Source organism: Bufo bufo, chromosome 2, assembly GCF_905171765.1.
Source record: "Bufo bufo chromosome 2, aBufBuf1.1, whole genome shotgun sequence".
NCBI classification, from domain to species: domain Eukaryota; kingdom Metazoa; phylum Chordata; class Amphibia; order Anura; family Bufonidae; genus Bufo; species Bufo bufo.
In genome coordinates, this window is record NC_053390.1 from 24,250,535 (window position 1) to 24,272,775 (window position 22,241).

General features: G+C 44.7%; 2 protein-coding genes and 1 long non-coding RNA gene across 3 annotated transcripts in view; 1 reads left to right on the forward strand and 2 right to left on the reverse strand.

The window, feature by feature from the left end:
• LOC120991124 (zinc finger protein 585A-like) overlaps positions 1–22,241 on the reverse strand; it is a 2,129,672-nt gene that overhangs the window by 1,024,926 nt on the left and 1,082,505 nt on the right. The window lies entirely within an intron of this gene.
• Positions 6,392–10,550, reverse strand: LOC120991888 (gastrula zinc finger protein XlCGF26.1-like). The gene is made up of 2 exons (XM_040420631.1): positions 10,515–10,550; positions 6,392–8,046 (listed from the first exon to the last, which is right to left on the reverse strand). Exon 2 carries the CDS (start codon positions 8,024–8,026, stop codon positions 6,392–6,394), a length of 1,635 nt encoding a protein of 544 aa, XP_040276565.1. The 5' UTR covers positions 8,027–8,046; positions 10,515–10,550.
• Positions 11,873–22,004, forward strand: LOC120991209. Its single transcript, XR_005776562.1, has 3 exons — positions 11,873–11,882; positions 13,948–13,963; positions 21,604–22,004. It is a non-coding gene; the product is annotated as an uncharacterized LOC120991209 (long non-coding RNA).

Below are 22,241 nucleotides of genomic sequence, written 5' to 3' on the forward strand. Positions count from 1 at the left end.
ACACGTCCCCTGATAGGGGACGTAACAGGGATTAAACTGATAAGAAAAGTTCTACTTAACACACCACTCATATAGGGTGGCACAGTACATTGCACGGCGCACGCGCAGTGCCCCAGATTGGAAGTAAGAGGACCAACCAAGCATCTTTTTCCATCTCCCGGTTCCTGAAATCTATTCCATACACGTCCCCTGATAGGGGACATAACAGGGATTAAATTGATAGGAATAGTACTACTTAACATACCACTTATATTGGGATTGCACAGTACATTGCACGGCGCACCCGCAGTGCCCAAAATTGGAAGTAAGAGGACCAACCAAGCATCCTTTTCCATCTCCCGGTTCCTAAAATCTATTCCATACACGTCCCATGATAGGGGACGTAACAGGGATTAAATTGATAGGAATAGTACTACTTAACATACCACTCATATTGGGATTGCACAGTACAGTGCACGGCCCACGCGCAGTGCCCCAAATTGGAAGTAAGAGGACCGACCAAGCATCTTTTCTATCTCCAGGTTCCTAAAATCTATTCCATACACTGGTCCCTGATAGAGGACAAAACAGAGATTAAACTGTTAAGAACAGATTTTTTTTTTATTTAAAAAAAAGAGGACAGCCTCTGTGGAGCTGGGTATTTCTTGGCCGCGTTACTGAACGCTCATGCACAATGGCTGTAGGCTCATGCGTCCTTTTGCGGAGGTGACAAACCTGGTCAGTCAAACCCAAGGCAACATCATCGACCTCATCCCATATGCATTTTTTCTGGAGATTGCCCTGCAAAGAGTGCTGGATCAGGCCGTAGATGAGCATGAAGAGGAAGAGTTGTGGTCACCATCACCACCAGAAGCAGCCTTGTCGTCGTCGATTGCTGGACCTGCGGCAATGCAGAGAGAGGAGTCTGAAGAAGAGGAGTCAGAGGAGGAAGGTGGCTTTGAGGAGGTGGAAGACCAACCACAGCAGGCGTCCCAGGGGGCTTGTTGTCACCTTTCGGGGACCCTTGGTGTTGTACGTGGCTGGGTGGAGGAAGAAACCTTCAATGAGGCCAGTGAGGACAAGGAACTGGACATGGCTAGCCTGGTATCCAACCTTGTGCAAACGGGGAGTTTGCGGTTGTGCAAATGGACTGTTTGCGGTTGTTTGCGGTGCGTTAAACGGGGAGTTTGGTCTGTCACTGTGAAGCGAGCGTAACTCTTACACTACTTGATCGATACAACATCATACCTGATGTTTTAAAGCACGTTATTCCAAACAATTTAGGAATGTTAGGCGATTTATGCCCTTTATGGATTAAAACCCGAATCTGCGTCAACTACGTCATTTTCCATGGGAGTTTTGCCATGGATCCCCCTCCGGCATGCCACAGTCCAGGTGTTAGCCCCTTTGAAACAACTTTTCCATCACTATTGTGGCCAGAAAGAGTCCCTGTGGGTTTTAAAATTCGCCTGCCTATTGAAGTCTATGGCGGTTCGCCCGTTCGCGAACATTTGCGAAAATTCGCGTTCGACACCCGCGAACGGAAAATTTTATGTTCGCGACATCTCTAGCGAGAACACGTGACAGAGTAATAGAGCGCGAGAAGATTGATTACAATAATAATCACCGGGAAAATGCTATCAGTTTCTGGTCCCGATGTGAACTCCTCTTCAGCTGTTTTATTTTTCCTTCTGGCTATAGGGGTGGGGGAGAATGTGGGGGCATTTATCTGTTAGGGGGATTCACATCAGTGTTTCTCTTTATGTTATAGCATTCTGGTCAAATGCGATTAAAACGGAAAATAATGGAACTGTTATAACGGAAAGAGAAACGGAACACTTAAAAGACATTCTGTCTTAATCCATCCTAATATAGTGAAATAGAGAAAAAAAACAACAAGCAGTATTGCGTTTGGTTTCCGTTATTTTGGACAGAAAAAAAAAGACCTGCAGACAGGACTTTTGTTTCTGTTCAATATAATGGAACGTGACGTAATTGCTAAATAAAGACATTCTATTTTAATCCGTCCTAATAAAGTGTTCCATTTGGCTTTCCGTTATAGCAATTCCGTTATTTTTAGCTTTAACCGCATTTGTACGGAATGCTGTAACTGAAAGAGAAACGCTGATGTGAATCTGTAACTAAAATAAATTTTATTATATAAAAAATACTAATAATTCGTCCACACGTCTCCATTCATGCTCTGCAGGTAATAAAGGAGGGAGGATACATATGAAACACGTATAAGAGCATCACTCGGTCACTGAACTCACTGTGGCATTATTCAGGGATTAATTAACCCTTTCTACACCAGAGATTTATTTTTTTTCGTTTGTTTTTGGCTCCCTGCCTTCCGAGAACCATAACTTCACATAGCCGTATGAGAACTTGTTTTTAGCGTGACAACTTGTACTTTCCAAGACCATTATGTAATATTGCATATTCTAAAGTATAAAGCAGAAAAAAATTCCAAATGAGATGGAATAAAAAAAGCAAAAAACAAAAGCAATTCCGCCACAGTTTTACAGGGTTTTTTATTTACTACAATCAATGACTAATAAAACTGAGCAGTTTTTTACAAATCCGGCAATACATTATATGTATAGTTTTTCTTGTGTTTTGATACTTTAACAATAAAACAGATTTTTCCAAGGTTTTTATTTTTTAATCGCCGTATTCTGACCCCCTATAACTTTTTTGAAGTTATGTGTGTGGAGCTGTGTAAGGGCTCATTTTTTGCGGGACGATCTGTATTTTTCATTGATACCATTCTGGGGTGTGTACGACTTTTTATTTAAGTTTTTTTGTGGGAAAGGAAGCGACCATAAAAAAACGCGAATAGGCCATTTTGACGTTTTCCGTTTGGGGAAAATATATTTATATTTTTATAGTATGGGCATTTTCACACGTGGCGATACTCTTGAGGTGTATTTTTTTCAATTTAATATTTTTTGGGGTGAAAGATAGGTAATTGGCTTTGTAAACTTTTAAAAAAAAAATATTTTAAAAACTTTATTTATTTTTTAACTTTTTTTTAGAGTTCTCATAGGGAAATATAACAAGCATTCATTACATTGCTAATCTTATAGACTGCAATGCATTAGCAGTGGAGTCTATGAGAAATGTACCAGTTTCCTATGGAGCCCTGCCACAGACAACCGCTCTATAGGAAACACTGCGCAGCAGTCTCCGGTCATTCTCTATGACATGGGCGCCACCGATCGTCACACGAGGGAGCCGGAGCATACGCGGAAGTGCACACTTCTGAGTTTGCACACACTGAGATTCTGCAGCCAGGTTTGACCACTGCATCTGAAGTGTTAAATGTCAGCAATTGGCATTATCGCCAGTCGCGGACATGAGCTGCGGGTGTCTGCTGTAGATGCAGACACCATCTTTAAAGACCCGGTCAGTGCCGTGCTAGTATGGCTCTGGTCGGGAAGGGGTTAACAGATGTGACATCACAAGCGATTCCACCACCGATATATTACTAAGCTCCCGTATATAGATAGGTGTACCATTAAACTGCAGGAATGTACATAAGGGGTTAATTATCACAGATCACCCGGTCAAATAAATTAGTGATGCTGTCACGCTCTAATGTGGGAGGGAAACCCCACACCGAACATAGGAGGGAAAAGGGAAAGGAAATATGGCCTGAAAACTAGGGATATAAGATGGACACCTCCTAGTAAATACCCTAACCAAAGCCCTGACTGACTACCAGTATGACAGTATGACACAGGAATACCTGAAGTCCTATCTAACCCTAAAAGGACCTTGGTACTAATGACAGGAATGTCACAACCTGTTCCTCTAAAAGGAAGGATGAATGGGAGTCTCACTGAGGCCTAATACAAAACAAAAAGGAAATGCAACACACAGAAAAGTCAAAATAAAATACAAAAGGGAAAGGTAACACTTAACTTCCAAGAAGCTATGGCAGCACCAGGAACTCAGCCAAGATCCAAACACCAGCTATCCACAGGTCCAACTGAAGCTATAAACTGCAGAGCATTGTGGGAGAAACAAATATAACTAGGAAAAGTTAAATGACCACAATAGCAACACCTGGAAGTTAAGGGTGTGGCCAGTACCAGAAACAACACAGACGTCTATTGATCCACAAGGTAAACATGTCAAATCAAACCACGTTTTGCCAGTCTGAAAGATCTCCTGCCACTCACTGTCGCGGGAATGTCCATATGTCTTGGTATGTCCGTGGCAGATATAGTCATCATGCCACCAATATCACTGTCTCTGCACAGGAGGGTTAGTCTGCAATGATGGCCAGTTCGCACTGTTCGCCAGTGAACACATGCGGGCTGCCATGTTGACTCACAAGTCTGGCGATGCACAGGTAAGCCCTTACCTGTGCCTGTGCCAGGAGCCGGTCTGAAACAAATGCGGTCACCGGGAGCAGGCAGTTCCAAGAACAGCCCGATGAAGGCCCCCGACGGCTGTTCTCGGAACTGCTTGCTCCCGGTGACCGCATTTGATTTCAGACCGGCTCGCGGCACAAGCACAGGTAAGGGCTTACCTGTGCATCGCCGGACGTGTGAGTCAAGATGGCAGCCCGCATGTGTTCATGGGCGAACACTGCGAACTGGCCATCAGTGTTAGTCTGTAGGAGCAATGAATGTCATAGCGCTAAGAAAAAGTATAATACGAGCCAAGAAGACAATGTCTGTCAGTGACAATGGTGACGCTGTGGTGGAGCAAATAGAAGTGTTTATTTTATCTGTATCAATGAATGAAGATGAAATATTAATATGTCCACATACATTATAAAACTATTACATGGAGCATCGTTACTTCTCCCCATGTCACTCTGGATTCTCCTGTAGTGTGGGTGGAGGTGTGAATATGGTGATAAGAAGCAAGGTTCATGGGGACAGTTCATCTTCACTGCTCTGGAAGTAAACAAGGCTCTTCTTTTCTTCCTTATATCCACAATACTTTTCCTCCATGGATCTCGGTCACAGTTGACCTCAGAGAAAAATAGAATTCATTAGCAAATGTTGTGCCCATTCACAAGAAAGGTAGTAGGGAGGAATCTGGCAACTATAGGCCAGTAAGCCTGACATCAATAGTGGGGAAATTAATGGAAACCATACTTAAGGAGACAATTGTGGAACATCTAAAATCCCATTGATTGAAAGATGAAAAACAGCATGGGTTTACTTCAGGGAGATCATGTCAAACTAATCTTATTGATTTTTTTGATAGGGTGACAAAAATAATAGATGGCGGAGGTGCAGTAGACATCGCTTATCTAGACTTTAGTAGGGCTTTTGATACTGTCCCACATAGAAGGCTTATCAATAAATTGCAGTCTTTGTGCGTGGACTCCCATATTGTTGAATGGATTAGGAAGTGGCTGAGGGACAGACAACAGAGGGTTGTAGTCAATGGAGTATATTCAGACCATGGTCTTGTTACCAGTGGGGTACCTCAGGGATCTGTTCTGGGACCCATAATGTTTAATATCTTTATCAGCGAAATTGCAGAAGGCCTCGATGGTAAGGTGTGTCTTTGCTGATGACACAAAGATTTGTAACAGGGTTGATGTTCCTGGAGGGATACACCAAATGGAAAAGGATTTAGGAAAACTAAAGGAATGGTCAAAAATCTGGCAACAAAAATTTTATGTTGATAAGTGCAAGATAATGCACCTGGGGCGTAAAAACCCAAGAGCAGAATATAAAATCCGTGATACAGTCCTAACCTCAGTATCTGGGGAAAGGGATTTAGGGGTCATTATTTCAGAAGACTTGAAGGTAGGCAGGCAATGTCATAGAACAGCAGGAAATGATAGCAGAATGCTTGGGTGTATAGGGAGAGGCAATACCAGTAGAAAGAGGGAAGTGCTCATGCCGCTCTACAGAGCACTAGTGAGACCTCATTTGGAGTATTGTACTCAGTACTGGAGACCATATCTCCAGAAGGATATTGATAATTTGGAGAGAGTTCAGAGAAGAGCTACTAAACTAGTACATGGATTGCAGGACAAAACTTACCAGGAAAGATTAAAGGACCTTAACATGTATAGCTTGGAAGAAAGACGAGACAGAGGGGATATGATAGAAACTTTTAAATACATAAAGGGAATCAACAAGGTAAAAGAGGAGAGAATATTTAAAAGAAGAAAAACTGCTACAAGAGAGTTTTAAATTAGAGGGGCAAAGGTTTAAAAGTAATATCAAGAAGTATTACCTTACTGAGAGAGTAGTGGATGCATGGAATAGCCTTCCTGCAGAAGTGGTAGCTGCAAATACAGTGAAGGAGTTTAAAAGTGCATGGGATAGGCATAAGGCCATCCTTCATATAAGATAGGGCCAGGGGCTATTCATAGTATTCTGTATATTGGGCAGACTAGATGGGCCAAATGGTTCTTATCTGCCGACATATTCTATGTTTCTGTTACAACATTTGAAAATGGTTTTGCTTCCATGTGACTTCTATGATGCTTAAGAAGAGTTGATTTCTGTGTAAAACATTTCCCACATTCTGAACATGAATATGGCTTCTCTCCTGTGTGAATTCTCTCATGGCTAATAAGTTGTGATTTCCGTATAAAACATTTCCCACATTCTGAACATGAATATGGCTTCTCTCCTGTGTGAATTTTCTTATGTTTAACAAGACTTGATTTTTCTGCGAAACACATCCTACATTCTGAACATGAATATGGTTTTGTTCCTGTGTGAATTCTGTCATGGCTAATAAGTTGTGCTTTCAATATAAAACATTTTCCACATTCTGAACATGAATACGGCTTGTCTCCTGTGTGAATTCTCTTATGTTTAACAAGATTAGATTTTTCTGTGAAACACATCCCACATTCTGAACATGAATATGGCTTCTCTCCATTGTGAATTTTCTCATGTTTAATAAGTTGTGATTGCAGTATAAAACATTTCCCACATTCTGAACATGAATATGGCTTCTCTCCTGTGTGAATTTTCTCATGGCTAATAAGTTGTGATTTCAGTATAAAACATTTCCCACATTCTGAACATGAATATGGCTTCTCTCCTGTGTGAATTTTCTCATGTCTAACAAGAATTGATTTCCGTATAAAACATTTCCCACATTCTGAACATGAATATGGCTTCTCTCCTGTGTGAATTTTCTCATGTCTAACAAGAATTGATTTCCGTATAAAACATTTCCCACATTGTGAACATGAATATGGTTTTGCTCCGCTGTGAATTCTCTTATGTATACTAAGACGTGATTTATATATAAAACATTTCCCACATTCTGAACAGCAATATGGCTTCTCTCCTGTGTGAATTTTCTCATGGCTAATAAGTTGTGATTTCAGTATAAAACATTTCCCACATTCTGAACATGAATATGGCTTCTCTCCTGTGTGAATTTTCTCATGTCTAACAAGAATTGATTTCCGTATAAAACATTTCCCACATTGTGAACATGAATATGGTTTTGCTCCGCTGTGAATTCTCTCATGTTTACTAAGATGTAATTTATCTATAAAACATACTCCACATTCTGAACACGAATATGGTTTTGCTCTGGTGTGAATTCTCTCATGTTCACTAAGATTTGATTTAACTATAAAACCTTTCCCACATTCTGAACAGAAATATGGCTTCTCTCCTGTGTGAATTCTCTTATGTCTACCAAGACTTGATGTTTGTCTGAAACATTTTCCACATTCTGAACATGGATATGGTTTTGCTCCAGTGTGAATTCTTTCATGTGTAATGAGATGTGATTTCCGTTTAAAACATTTCCCACATTCTGGGCATGAAAATGGTTTCTCTCCTGTGTGAATTACTCTGTCTGTAGAAAGACCTGAGCTTTTACGGAACCGTTTCCCACGCTGAAGCCCTTTCTGACCTGTAATTGTAGTAACAATTTGTGACTGGCTAGGAGAAGGTTCCTCATGATTAGGGTCATTATACAAGAGATCTGTACTATGAAGTCCTAGAAGCACATTCAAGCTTTCTCCTGAAGGATGCTGCATGATATCTTCAGCTTCTGCTTTATAATCCGGTGATACCAAAAAATTCCCCATATAATTCTTGCTGGGATTTTCTGTTAGGATATAAAATGATATTTGTGGGCTTTTCCTTAAAAGAGTAGACAAACCTATAAAATTAAGTTGGACCTGGATCTAGCAAGAATGAGAGGTACTGTAAAATCCATTCATTATGAATCCACTTCTGCTTAAAAAAAAAAAAAAAAACTGCATGTGTGATTCCAGCCTTATAAAGCTTTCTATAACTTTTTGACAAAGTCCAGGATTCTGGTCTACACCCAGTCAGAACTTATTACATACAGTACATCATGACTTGATGAAACTCAAAAATTTCAAAAGCCCCACCATGTCTGGGAACCAACCCTGCATTCTGCCAATTTTAACACATTTTGCCCGTTAACACCAATTGGCCATCACTTTAATAGTAGAAGTTCACTAAAAAGGATCCATCACCACATTCCTCATCACAAGCTACATTCATTATGAAAAAGATCTTAGACCTGATGATGTTGTTGTACTCACTAGAAGGCTCCATGTCACAATCCCCACCTAGAGCTTAAAGGGGTTTTAATACTGATGAGCTAGGCTCTGGATAGGTCATTAGTATCTGATCGATAGGGGTCCGTAGCCAGGAACCCCACCAATTTGCTGCTTTTCCTAGGCCAGTGACGACATGTTCATCGGTCACGTGGCCTAGGGGTAGCTCAGCCCCATAGAAGTAAATGGTGCTGAGCTTCGATACCAAGCACAGCCATTATACTATGTACATCTCTGTGCTTGGTAAGCTGTGAGAAGTGCCTCCTCAAACAACTGATCAGCGTGGGTCCTGGGTGTCTAATCCCCACCTATCAGATACTGATGATCTATCATAAGGATAGGTCATCAGTATTATAATCTCGGAAAACCCTTTTAATTCACAAGCCCTTTTTAGGGTACTTCCACCCTTGCTGCTGAAATCTCACACATGCTTAGTACAAGCTGCAGTCTCCTTAGCTCTGTAGTGAGGAAGTGCCGATCTTCCTATTCCATCTGCAGCTTTATTTAACTGCAACCTGTCTGTATGAGCACGTATGAGATTTCAGCAGCGGAGGAGGTACACTGAAAGGAGCTGGTCGAGTCCAGCTTTGTAGCTGGAGTCATTGCTAATGAGCTGATGCTCAGTTTTATATGATTTTAATAATATTCTGACATGGAATTTAAAAGTAAGTACACCGGCCTCATCAGGTATAAAGACATCCGTGACATATTTTAATATTTTTATAGACAATCCTATCATGAATCATGACTACAGTCTACATTTAAAAAGATAATGGGAGTCATTTATGATCAGACACATCCCTCAGCCTCCATCCATTTCAATACACATCACTGAGTCTCCTATATTCAAATACCTGGCACCTGACATCTACTGTGGAGAGTTTAGTGCAGCTAAATGGAGAAGGTAAAGTGATGTGTCTGGTCACATGACCCTCCATCAGCGGACATCTTATGGACAGGACCTCCATGAGGACAGCATACAATATTTCCTTACCAAAGAGACATGGGTTATGAAGTCAAGCAAACAGCTAGAAACTTGCAAAATTCCTCCAGGAATAGTCGTGATGCCCAAAATGTAAAGCACTGGAGGCAGACAGTCTCCATTTCTTGTGGATGTAGCACTTAAGACAGAAGTTTCTTATGTTCTAGGGGGCCTGGATCAAATGCAGATCCCCAGGGATATGGAGCAGTGTTTTGGGGACTCTAGTGATGGATGGAAAAGCATCTAGTGATGGATGGAAAAGCACCAGCAGCGTGGTGCAGCCAATAGCAGGCCACGACGTATGCAAAGGGACAGTTCACTGTCGTGTCCTGCTATTGGCTGCATGCTCATGCTCAACCTGCCACCCAGGTTATTTGGGGGGAGGAGGGGTAATGAGGCCATGTTCTCCTGATTCTGGGAGTTCCAGCAGTGCGACACCCACTGATCTAATACCTTTCCCCTGTGCACAACTGGAACACCCCTTTGATGACCTAATACTTCTTTTTGTGTTTTCGTTCTCACAATTTTAGCTCATTAAACAGAAATTTACATTTATTTTTTTCACGCTTCTAGAGACTCTGATCCCTTGTATAATGCTCTGGATTACATAGTTTTCCACAGCATTATAGTCTGGCAGTAGTCCACTGAACGGCAGCCTATTAGACTGCGCCTCTGGTATCTGCACATGTACATGTAGGTCACTGGCGGCATGTAATTCCTGCACAAAGCCGTACATGTAGTTCATCATGACAGCACAGACATAAAAGCTGCATCCGCTTAATCCCTAGTGGGTGTGTGGATGTGACTGACCGTCATGTCCTGCAGGAACAGCCGGGATTAGAGAAGAATCTAATCAGAGATCACTGTCAGCTGGATAAGGAGAACACTTCATGTGATGGGGACATCGCTAATCAAAGAGCAGAAGCCGGTGATCAGATTCTCCTCCTGCCCTGAAGGCACCAAGGACAGAATCTGAAGTCACTTTCTCCATTCATTACTCCATACCTGTGGTGACATCTCCTGGAATGTCCAACTCCACCTCACTCTTACACAGGGGGTCATCCATCGTCTTCTCTTCTTCATCCTCCACTTTAATATCAGTCAGATCTTCCCCCTGATTTGTCATCTGCAACAATTCAGTACAATACAGCAGACAGATGGGAAATCTAACAGATCCACATAAGAGACCCCCACAATCTATGACCCCTCTATGACTGCAGGACCCCCCTATATAGATGTGTATAGGGCTCAGCTCAGTCTACCTGAGGATTCTCTGGGACCTTCTTCTCTGGACAGTCCTGGAAATACAGAGGACGGGGACATCTCTCTGGTGGATTTCTCCTCCTGGATCCATCTGTGGAGACCCAAGCACACAGTGACAGAATACATGGCCTCCTGTAGATAGGTCTATAGATCAGACACTTCTCTCAGCTCCTTCACATCTAGGTATAGTTATCAGGAGTAAATAACAATATTCTGCTCCTCACCACCTAGGCTGAGGTCCCAGCACCTAGCAGACCACAAGATTGAAGACACTTCTGGTCTATGAGAGCGAACATTACTTTTGGCCATGTTTGGAGGATGAGGATACAGCTGCCCCAAGCTGCCAGCAGTACCTGCGTGTAGCGAGCAGCCTGTTTCTGATTATGCCTTTCTTCCTGAAGTCAGATTCAGCAAAAGTACTGAAAACGTTGTTTTATCCCCTGCCCGGTGCGCTTCTCCACACATGCGTGAAGTCACGTAGGCGGCGGCCTCCTTGCTTTAAGTCACGGTAACCACCCCCTCTTCTGTGCCCCTTCGCTGTGACTGACAGTCAGCTGTTCGGCAAAGGCAGCCGAACTCTCGTCCATTAGCGTTGTCAGTCACAGCAAAGAGGCACGGAAGGGGGAGTGGTTACAGTGACTTGAAGCAAGGAGGCTGCCGCCTCCATGATTTCACGCATGTGTGGAGAAGTGCGCCAGGCAGGGGATAAAACAACGTTTTCAGTACTTTTGCTGAATCTGACTTCAGGAAGAAAGGCATCATCAGAAACAGGCTGCTCGCTACACTCAGGTACTGCTGGTGGCTTGGGATGCTTTTGGGAGGTGACAAGTTTCCTTTAAGTTTCAGGGCCCTGCAGCACCCTACCAACCAGGTAGGTGTCAGGGTATCATCCTAGCTCAATGACACCCTGCTTATCAGGTAATTCTCTAGAGCAAGAACCCACTCGTATGGAACACTTATTGTCTTCCATACGAGCCAACCCGGACATTTCTGGGATTCGGATTGGAGACAGCGAGCATAAATGTGCGGCCTTTGCAGATGATCTCCTACTCTACATTACTAACCCTCTTGTTTCTCTCCCATCCTTACTCCAAGAAATTGCTAATTTTGGTCAGTGGTCTAATTTTAAGATAAATATGACCAAATCTGAGGCCCTGAATATCACCTTACCTAGCCGCTTAGTTGATACCCTTAAAACATCTTTCCCTTTCCACTGGCCCACCGGGGGAATTACCTATCTAGGAGTCAAACTTTCAGTGGATCTCTCCCACCTCTTTTCCGCTAACGTTACACCTCTACTTCGCACGTTCCAGAGGGACCGGGACTCCTGGCAAAAGCGCGACTTTTCCTGGTTTGGCAGAGTCAACATCTTAAAAATGTCTTTATTGCCTAAACTACTTTATCTCTTGCAGACCATCCCTATACGTCTGCCCTCCGCGTTCTGGTCCCACATACGCCGCTTGGTCGCCAGGCAGACCCCGTATCAAATGGGATGTCCTGACTCGTTCTAAGGAACAAGGTGGGCTTGGCCTGCCGGATTGTAGATTGTACTATCACTCTGCCGCATATGCCCGGCTGTTGGACATGATGAGGGTAGACTCTGCCAAAACTTGGGTCCGTATAGCCCGGGATTCATCCCCTGTGTCCATACTAACCCTGCCGTGGCTAGCTGGCACACTCCCGCCTGCCTCTATGCACCTCTTCTTTACTACTAGGCATACTTTCGCAACCATAGCCTCCATTGGCCGTCTCACTTCTCTGATTGACCCTAGGGGCCCTATGACTCCGATTACAGACCATCCCTCCTTCCCACCAGGACACTCTTCGGGATCTTTCCTTAACGGTTCTAGGCTTCGGCCGCTTAGATTCTGTCAAGTACTTTCAGGGTCTACTCTGAAGCCCCTTTCTCTCTTGGTGGATTCACCACACTCTAGACCCAGACATTCCTTGGAACACCTTCAGCTCAAACATTTCTATTCCTCCCTCTGCAAGACTCACACGTTGACCCAGAGCCTCACGCCATTTGAACAGATGTGCTTGTCCAATCAGAGGTGTTTAGGGACATTTCGTCCATTTATAAACTGCTTATTTCTCAACAATCTACATCTCTCCCCTCCTTTTGTCGAGCGTGGGAGCGAGAACTGGGCATCCAGCTTACCCCCTCTCAGAGGACTCGTTGTTTCCTTCTATCCCACAAGGCCTTGATATCCACTAGAGCGCAAGAAACTAGCTACAAGATCCTGGCAAGGTGGTACAGGGTGCCCTCACTCCTCCATAACTAGTTTCCGACGGCTTCCGATCGGTGCTGGCAATGTCATGTAGAAGAGGGCACAATGATACACATCTGGTGGCACTGTGCCGCCTTTACGTCCGTTTTGGAACTTTGTGCACAAGACAATACGGGAGATTACGGGTATACCCTTGCCTAACTCGCCAGAGTCTCTTTTGCTATTTGTTTTCGACCTTACCATCCCAGCTTATAAACTCTCCCTGCTAAAATACCTAATTCAGGCCGCGAAGATGGTTATACCCCATCACTGGAAAACTTCCTCCTCCCCTACGCCAGAAGAATGGTTTGAAGAGATCACCCTCCATCAGAGAATGGAAGATCTTATTACTATGTTGTCATCTGATGTTACGCATTTTGTGAGGACATGGGGTCCTTGGGAGGACTTTCGTGCTTCTGACGCGTTCCAGACTACTCATCTGTGACGCGCTACCTGGATCCCCCTCCCCTGTCCCTACTCCTGTCTCTCCCTATGTTCCTTCTGTTCTTCTTTATGGGGCAGTTTCTGCCCTCTGTTCTACCTCTATTTTATATATTGTCTTATTGTTCATCATACTCCTCGTGTATTTTCGGGGATGTACTTTGTTTATATTGCCTGTATTGATCATACCGATTTCTCTGTCTAAGATGTCTTTCTTATGCGTTCTATGTAGAACGCCTTGCTGTGTCTTTTTGTTCTGCTTGTTATATTGAAAATTAATAAAACTTGAATGAGAAAAAAAAAGAAGCACCAGAATCCTCCTTGTTTCTTCTGACTGATACTTCCCCTACAAGAGACCCCTTAGATGCTCCTCAACAGCAGCTCCCTTAGAACAGCAGCCCTATAGCCGCAAACAGGCACCCAGAGACAGGCTAGTCTTTGCTGCCCAGGACAAGGTGGGTGATCAGCACATCACTCCTGATGGTCCTCAAGCTCTGCCTTCTTCATCGGGAGCCCTCCCTATACCACTTTATTTGATAGTCTGCAGAAATCTTGGTCATTTCCATCCCCCATAATTTTAGTGAAGGGATCCCTGGGGACCCGAATCATACATCTTGGGTACAACATTCGAAATCTCTTCCAACCAAATGGGATTTTTAGTCCCTTATCTCAGAGGTCAGAAATATCTGCCGATCTGAAATCACTGAGGTCAGGGAGAATCTGAAAGCTATCACAGGCCGTACTGAACTAGAGGATGACCAAAATATATTTGATTTCTATTAGAACAAACTCAGGCTGTGGTATCAGAAGACCCCCAGAGGACACAGATGACAGAGGCCATCGCTATAACTTAGGGGGTTAGAGTTCTCCCTGATCTAACTGACTCTAAAAATGTCCACGATACCCTTCAGGCTTCATTCAATCAAATCCTCAATTTACCACCTGATCCACCAGTCAGAATAGTCAGAGTTCCAGGGCTGTGTCACCTCAGGGAAGAACCTCTAAACCTGAAGATATTGCAGAAGAAAATATCAGAAGCAAATCACCTTCCTTATGCAGGATTAAATTCCATTGAATTAAAGCTGAATTATTTCTGGATCTCTATCATTACTCGTCAACAAAGTAAATTCTTACGCCCCCTGATGGATATTTTGCTGGACAATAACATCACTTATCAACAAGGACTTCCCTTCAGTCTAAGTGTAAAACACAATCTTCCAAACTTCTTTCAGCTATATTTCAAATTACTGTTCCCTCTCTTGTGGGATCAGCTTACTCCTCCACCACCACCATCTGCATGGACAACTGTGAGAGTAATTGATCAGTATTAAGCAAATATATCTATTCATATTCTGAGATTCATACACATTAATATGCTTCCGTATTTAGAAGTATGTTACCTTTATCATATATTCTACTGTAGCAAAGATTAGGATTGAGGTCACCTGGAACTAAGTGGAGACACAAGACTGTGAGAAGAGGGGGAGTATAGCGTCCAAATTGGCCACAGGAAAAAGGGAGTTTTGACTTATTGCCAATATGTATCACGTGGAATTAAGTAATCTGTATTGTCCAATTATATTGTTGTAACCGCCCTGAACCTCCTTGTAACTACTATAATGAGAAGTGTATAAAATAAAGACCTTTAGGGCGGTCTAATCAGATCTCCTCAGACATATCAATTGCATCTGTCTGTGATTTCTCGGCCAATTTAATTTATTCATTTCTGCTTGAAAAGAACCACTCTGACACAACCCTCAGTCCTGCAAGAGCAGACCATCTCCTGCCATTCTCCTACTTGATCTTCTAGAGAGGTCCAGTCTGGATCCTGGATTCGGATGCTGTTGGAAAACTTCTCCCCTGATTGGCCGGTGACTGTGGATCTTTATGGATTATTAATACTTCATTGCTATTTCTCTGTTGCTGTTATGTCACAGTTTGGTTTATATTATATGGGGTCACATGTCCTCTGTGCCGGGCACAGCTCTGCTTCATTTCCTCTGTTGGTGACAACCAGGGCCATGCAATCCTCCTGCTGTTTCTCTCTATAGCGGGTATAAGATTTGCCGCTGTTTTGTTCTCATTTTCAATTATCTTTATTTCTCCTTCCAAGCAGCCCATTACTCCTGCCGGAGCTCAGGATATGGCCGGTGACCCGGTGTCTCTCCTGGGTGCGGTGTTATTTCATGTGTCATTTCCTCTGCTTTCCTCCTCAGCATGGGGGTTGAATACTTTCCCTCTTTTTGGGGCGATGTTTCGATCTTTACTGCCCATTTTGGGATTTCTGCAATCATTACTGGAATTAGATTACATGTTTTATTCTCTTTTCTTCTTTTCTCTAATTTTTGTCTACGTTAAATGGGTTGTCTAATATTTTGGCACTGATAGCCTATCCTCAGGGTAGCTCATCAATATTAGATGGGTGAGAGTCCAAAGCCTGGCACCCCCACCGATCAGCTGTGTGAAGAGACTGTGGCACTCCGGTGAGCGCTGAGGCCTCTTCCTAGGACAGGGACGTCACATTGGTGGTGCAGTTTTCCTACCAGATTCCTGTCCCTTACAAGTAACAGGTGCAGCTGAGGACCGGCAGGTAGATCTAATCCTCCAGGGAGCTCTTTTAGGATGTCCCATTACTCTATGTAATATTTACGCCCCGGTGAGAACAAGCCATCCCTTCTGAGAGATGTCTAGTCACACCTGGACTCCTCGGGACACTCGGCGTCTTGATCGGAGGTGATATTAATCTCCCTTTCTCTGAAACTGCAGACAGACTGACGGCCCCCACTGCTCCTGTGATCTCAGATCTCCAGTCTCACCTTTTCCCCCCATTTATTCCTCCTTCTTCCTCCTGGTTTATGGAGAATAGATATCTCCACTAGTGGACAATACACTTATAATGCCCCCCCAGGACTGGTTATATTCCCAGTAACATTCTAACCCTTGGTTTCGGCTGGTGGAGGGGACTTCATGGTTTGAAGCTGCTTCTCTGCAGACATTTCTGTGACTAACCCACTCCTCTAAATGTGACTGTAATAAGGGGGGGATCTGACCTCCTCTTCTAGTCACATGTTGCAGGTTGTATCTTCTCTGCTTCTGGAGCGACTAGAGGATCTCAGACATGTAGGACAGGAGAACGACTGAAAAGTGACTATGATGTTCACACCATGTCTGAGCCTCCAGCAGAACATATGTGCGGAGGGTTTTCTGATATCTCCCTCTGACAGAAGCTCCGACGTCAGGCTCTATACAGTCACACAGGGGCGGACATTGCCCATAAGCTCCATGTATGGTCTACAATGTATACGCTACAGAAAACAGATTTTACAGGACGTCTCTGATAGAGCAGTGTAGTCTACTATACCAGCCCGACAGAGGCAAGAAGTACACGCTCCCATCATGTGACTGGAGCTCTACGGATATGACCGACATATAAAGAACACGTAGCATGTAATGTGAGAAGAAACTGTGGAGCTCCTCTATTACATGTCACTGCACACACGTGTATACACTGCACATGACGGCTCTAACCTTGTGATATAAGAGGGTGGTGCTCCTCCATTACATGTCACTGCACACACGTGTATACACTGCACATGACGGCTCTTACCTTGTGATATAAGAGGCTGGTGCTCCTCGATCATGGCCTCCTTGTACAGATCCATGTGTCCTTCTATATACTCCCACTCCTCCATGGAGAAATAGACAGTGACATCCTGACACCTTATAGTTACCTGACAACACAATGACACCGTCATCACCCAGACCCCTCCAGTGCTGTTACTGGAGAATTTCCCAGCATTCCCAGCAGTGTCACCTCTCCAGTCAGCAGCTCCATCATCTTGTGGGTGAGTTCTAGGATCTTCTGCTCATGTATCAGAGGGTGAGGGGGAGGCTCTGTGATGGGTTGAGGGGTCCTGCTCCGCCCTCCTGACTCCTGGAGATGGAGGATGGGAGTCACACAGTCCCCCGATGTCTTCTTCACTATTGTGTACTCCTGTGAATGGAGAGAGACACTTAGGGAATAAACCCTTCAGGGGCCATGTGCTCTCCTCCGGCCCTTTCCTCATGGTACAACGTGCCTACTTACCTTCTCATGGCTCCTACAACATGACTATTGGTCACTGGTCACATGATACATCACTCACCATATTGGGGGCTGATCTTCAGGTTGTCCATCACTTGGAAGGTCTGGAGGCCATTCTCCAGGACCCTGGACTCTTCCTATCACTTCCTATGATGGATTCTCCTTGCCGATGTCTGACTTGTTACAGAATACAATAAAGAGGAGAGAAATCTAGAAAAGTTTACCTCTCCGCTCAGCAGGGAGATGATCTCCAAGGTGAGGTCTAATATTCTTCTGCTGATCTCCTTCCTGTTCATCCTTGGTGGTCATTCAAGAGAAGAGGAGAGAACTGGAGGAGCTGGAGGCTTCTAGTACTGCAGGCGCCTTTATGAGAAGAGGATAGGAAATCATCCAGGGGACAAGACCAGATGTCACCTCCAGAACCGCACTTTCTGAGCCTGGAGGGGCCCCGCTTCTCAGAGCCCCCACCACATGGATTCCAGGGGCCCCAACATGGAGATTTCTGGTGGCTCCACAGGAGATAAATGTCTGATAAATGCAGGTCGCACCTCTGGGCTGTGCTCAGCTGTTTCCACAACTCCTAGAGAAGAGACTGGAGAGAGCTGAGCTCATGCCGGGCCCCCGCTCCATTCATTCTCATCCTGGATGCAGGGGCCCCTCATCAAGACAGTCAGGGGCCAGTAAATGATGACACTATCCCCACTACTACTCCCCCTATCATACTAAACTGAAGTGCGTAGAATAGGGTTGCCACTAGTGATGAGCGAGCATGCTTGGCCGAGTACCGGTTCGGCTCGAGCATCGCTATGCTCGGCACGTAGCGGTACTCGGCCGAATACCACGTGTGCTCATCACATTGCTCGAGTCTCCTCCCCGCACGTTTGGTGCCTCCTAAGCAGCCAATCAACATTCAGGTAAGTAATTCCCTTCAGTTTAATGCCATAGCCATGTTAGCTATTAGCCTTACACTGGCTGGCCGGAACACGTGATACCAGTTTATATAGGAGCCAATGTCCCGCGCTCAAATCATTCAATGTCAGGGAGAGCAGACAGTAGGCAGGGACAGATAGCGTTTTTTTTTTTATTAACAAAAGTGGGGGGAAGTGGGTAAAAGGTGCACTAATGAGCGCTCCGCAATGGAAGCCTTATTAGTAGCAGTCATTGTAACTAAATACCAGCATCGGCAGGGCCACTAAAATACCGGCCAGGAACCCTGGCGGAGAAGGATTCCTTGTGTGTAATGGAGGAGAATCTCCAGAGGTGACATGTCTGAGCTCTCCACCACACTGTTGTTATGGACTATTGATACAAAATGGATACCTGCTTGTTGAGAACTATACTGTAGTTAAAATGGCGGTCAGATACCCAGCCAATGCCTATAACAAGAATCTTGCTCTTTGCTTTATCATGTGTCACAAAACGGTTTCTGTTCAACTCAAGCAAGCAGTTTCAAAGAAAGAAGAAGTATTGGCTTCACCCACCAGCAAGCGGGGGGGGGGGGGACTTCCTCTTGTCATCGATGCGACAGAAAATACAGTTTATAGCCAATAGAAAAGATACATGCCACCCTACACCCCCCACTCCTTTCCGTCCTATATACTGTCTACTGTTCCGCAAAAAACAGAGATCCTGTTATAACCCAGCTGTGTGTTGTCTCAGTATTGATCTCTCAGTATATGTATACTTAACATTAATTCATTTGGAGCAGTACATCAACCGAACTGGCAGCTTGACCAGAACCAGAACAAATTTGGCGCCCAATGTGGGGCTCGAGGATTGAACCCTCTGTTCCCGTACCCCCGGAGACTAGACGAGGAGAGGCACACTAACGGACACCGGGATCGCGACCCGTAATACGAGGTAGGAAAATTGAGTCATCTTGCCTATAAAGTGTCCCCTGGTGTAGCCTCGTGGTGTTCGTCTGAGGGAGGGGTGCGGCAGCAGTCTGGGACGTCCTCGAGGGCATGAAAGTAAGAACCCAATATGTTTTGTACTGTGTTGTGCCTATAAGTTGTGAAGACCCTGTTGACAAGTATCACTGACTGAGACACGGAGTTCTCCTATGTGCCTGTATCGGAGTTCAGCCCGACGTCTGACTCAAATCTCCATAAAGGGGACGATCACAGAAGGGGGAGAGCGGTCCGCAGTAGCCCAGAGTGTGCTGACCGGGACTCAAAGGTCTTCGCGTTCAGTGATTATTCTATACAGAGGTCTTTAGATGGCTCCAGTAGGTGCGAGAGACGATGGGACAGTACTCAAGGGTTCTTCCTTGATGTATTGTGGTTTATTGTTTTTAATGTGCGACCCTTTGTAACGGAAACACAGACTGATAGAAACACAAAGGTCTTCTAAAGTGCCTGTGTCAATCGGTCACCCCGGTGTTGTGACCGAGAGACGACAGAAGGGTGGAGAGCGGCCAGTGTCTACCATGAGTGTGTGGGACATTAGGCTCAACGTGTTATATCAGGTTTCTGTGTTGTCCACAACAAGGTGAAGGATCCAGAAGATGGGAAATGAGGAAAGTGTCCCGAAGGGCTACTGTTCACCCAAACAGTACGTGGCGGACCGGAGAAGCAAACACCTTCAAATGCTTTTCAATGGCTTTTGTTTCAAGATAACATGGTGATTTAAGAAATTTGAGTTAAGAGTTTGAGTGCTAACCCTGCTACATCTGTATAACATAACAAAAAGTGGCACACTGCCCTGTAATGTGGCAGACGTTGTTGAATGAGAAAAGAGAGAAGTTAGAGGATGATAAATTGACAGACATGGTCCATGTGTGGTTGGACTGTAGTAAAGAATTTGAACAGACGGGGGGGAAACAAAATTTTGATGAGAAAAGACAAAGATATTTCTGTAAACCTGGTGTTGCATTGATACATGACTTGCCACCGCCCTATAATGGCGCCGGGAAGAAAGCAGGTGGATGGACCTGCAAAACATGTGGTCAACAGAATCCCTCCTCCCGTGATACGTGCCTTTCCTGTGGGGCTCCCCACCCACAAAACCACACCTTGGTAACTACTCCCCGGCACGTCCCATTACTTCCTGTGTTAGCTACAGCGCCATCTTGTCCCCAGCCAACGCCCATGAACGGACCTTTAATATCATTCGGTACGGACCCCCCCCCGTCACTCCTATGTCACCCCTAGTGTCCCGGTGATCTCTATGCTGTACCCGATGATAAACCCGGATGGCACTTTTATGACTCCCCATTAGATCATGACCCCCACACCCATAATGGTGGGAGGTCAAACAGAAGAGCCCGATCAAACGCAGTCTAACGAGGTGGTAGAATCTGTGTCAGGCACAAGGACTCCCACCCTTCCCCAATTGGCACCATGGAATGGGGGTAGTCCTGATGCACAGAACCCAAACACCGCCAGTCTCAGATTACTGCATTACAAAGAAACATGCAAGATCTAGAGAGGGGCAATTATAAAACCTTTAGAGAAGCACTACCACTTAACCGGCCACAGGGACCTCCAAAAATTGTGTCTTTCACTCCACAACAGTTATTCACTATAGTGAATTTACTGCCTGACCCTGAGACCTACCCAATGCCATTTCACAAGAAATTGTCTCAAGTGCACCAAACCTATGGATGTACGTGGTCTGATTTGCAAAGTATAGTGGAGAATAAGACCAGTGAATACTGCTCACTGATAATTTATTTATTTTATGCACTTATATAGCACTACTATATTTCGCAGCGTTTTATAGACATTAGCAACCAACTGTCCCCAATGGGGCTCACAATTTAAGTTCCCTATCAGTATGTCTTTGGAGTGTGGGAGGAAACCAAAGTACCCGGAGGAAACCCACACAAACACAGGGAGAACATACAAACTCCATGCAGATGTTGTCCTTGGTCGGATTTGAACCTAGGACCCCAGCGCTGCAAGGCACCAGTGCTAACCACTGAGCCAGAGAGTAATGGACCACATTCCCATCCCTGAGCTGAGGGGTCAGAACTTTGACCCCTGGGATCATGAGTCCCTGGAATACTTTATAGAGCAATGGGCAAAAGCAAAATTAGCAGATCATTCCACCACATTGCAGGACAGATATGGGGGATCAGTTGACCCCCACCTTTTTTCTTTTCACAGAAATGTTAGTTTCTGCTGTGTTAGTTTAAGATCCTCTTTCTGATAAGAAACTGTCTCGCTTCTTGGTCTTTGTGGTTTTCGCTCAAATTATGTGACACCCACGGCTGCCGGATGTCTGACAATAAAATTCTGCACTGATTTATATGAGCAAGGGGATTCGCTGCAAACCATTTTGCACCTCATCCCCGATACTCTCTGGGCCAGAGGACCCCAGGATATCGGATGCCTCAATGTCCCACCAGTCACTGTGACCCTGAAGGTCCCCAAAGTCCTACCATACAAAGAGACTGGACCCAGTAGCCAGGGCATCCCCTTCCTGTGTCAGAGCTGTACATGCAGCCAGTGCCATGCTGGACACCACTTCTGATATGGTACTTGGCCACCCCCTAACTATCCTAGCACCACATTACATTTCTGCCATTCTCCAACAAACACAACCTAGGCATCTGACTAATCAATGTCACCTATGGTTGCAAGGTAGCCTGCTCCTACCTGATAATGTCACTATTCAAAGATGTCACATCCTCAATCCTGTTGCTCTTCTCCCTCTTCCAAGGGGGGAGTATAC

Excerpts from the sequence above, each read along its gene's own strand:
- LOC120991888 (XM_040420631.1), bottom strand. The coding sequence starts at position 8,026 with ATGGGGAATTTTTTGGTATCACCGGATTATAAAGCAGAAGCTGAAGAT.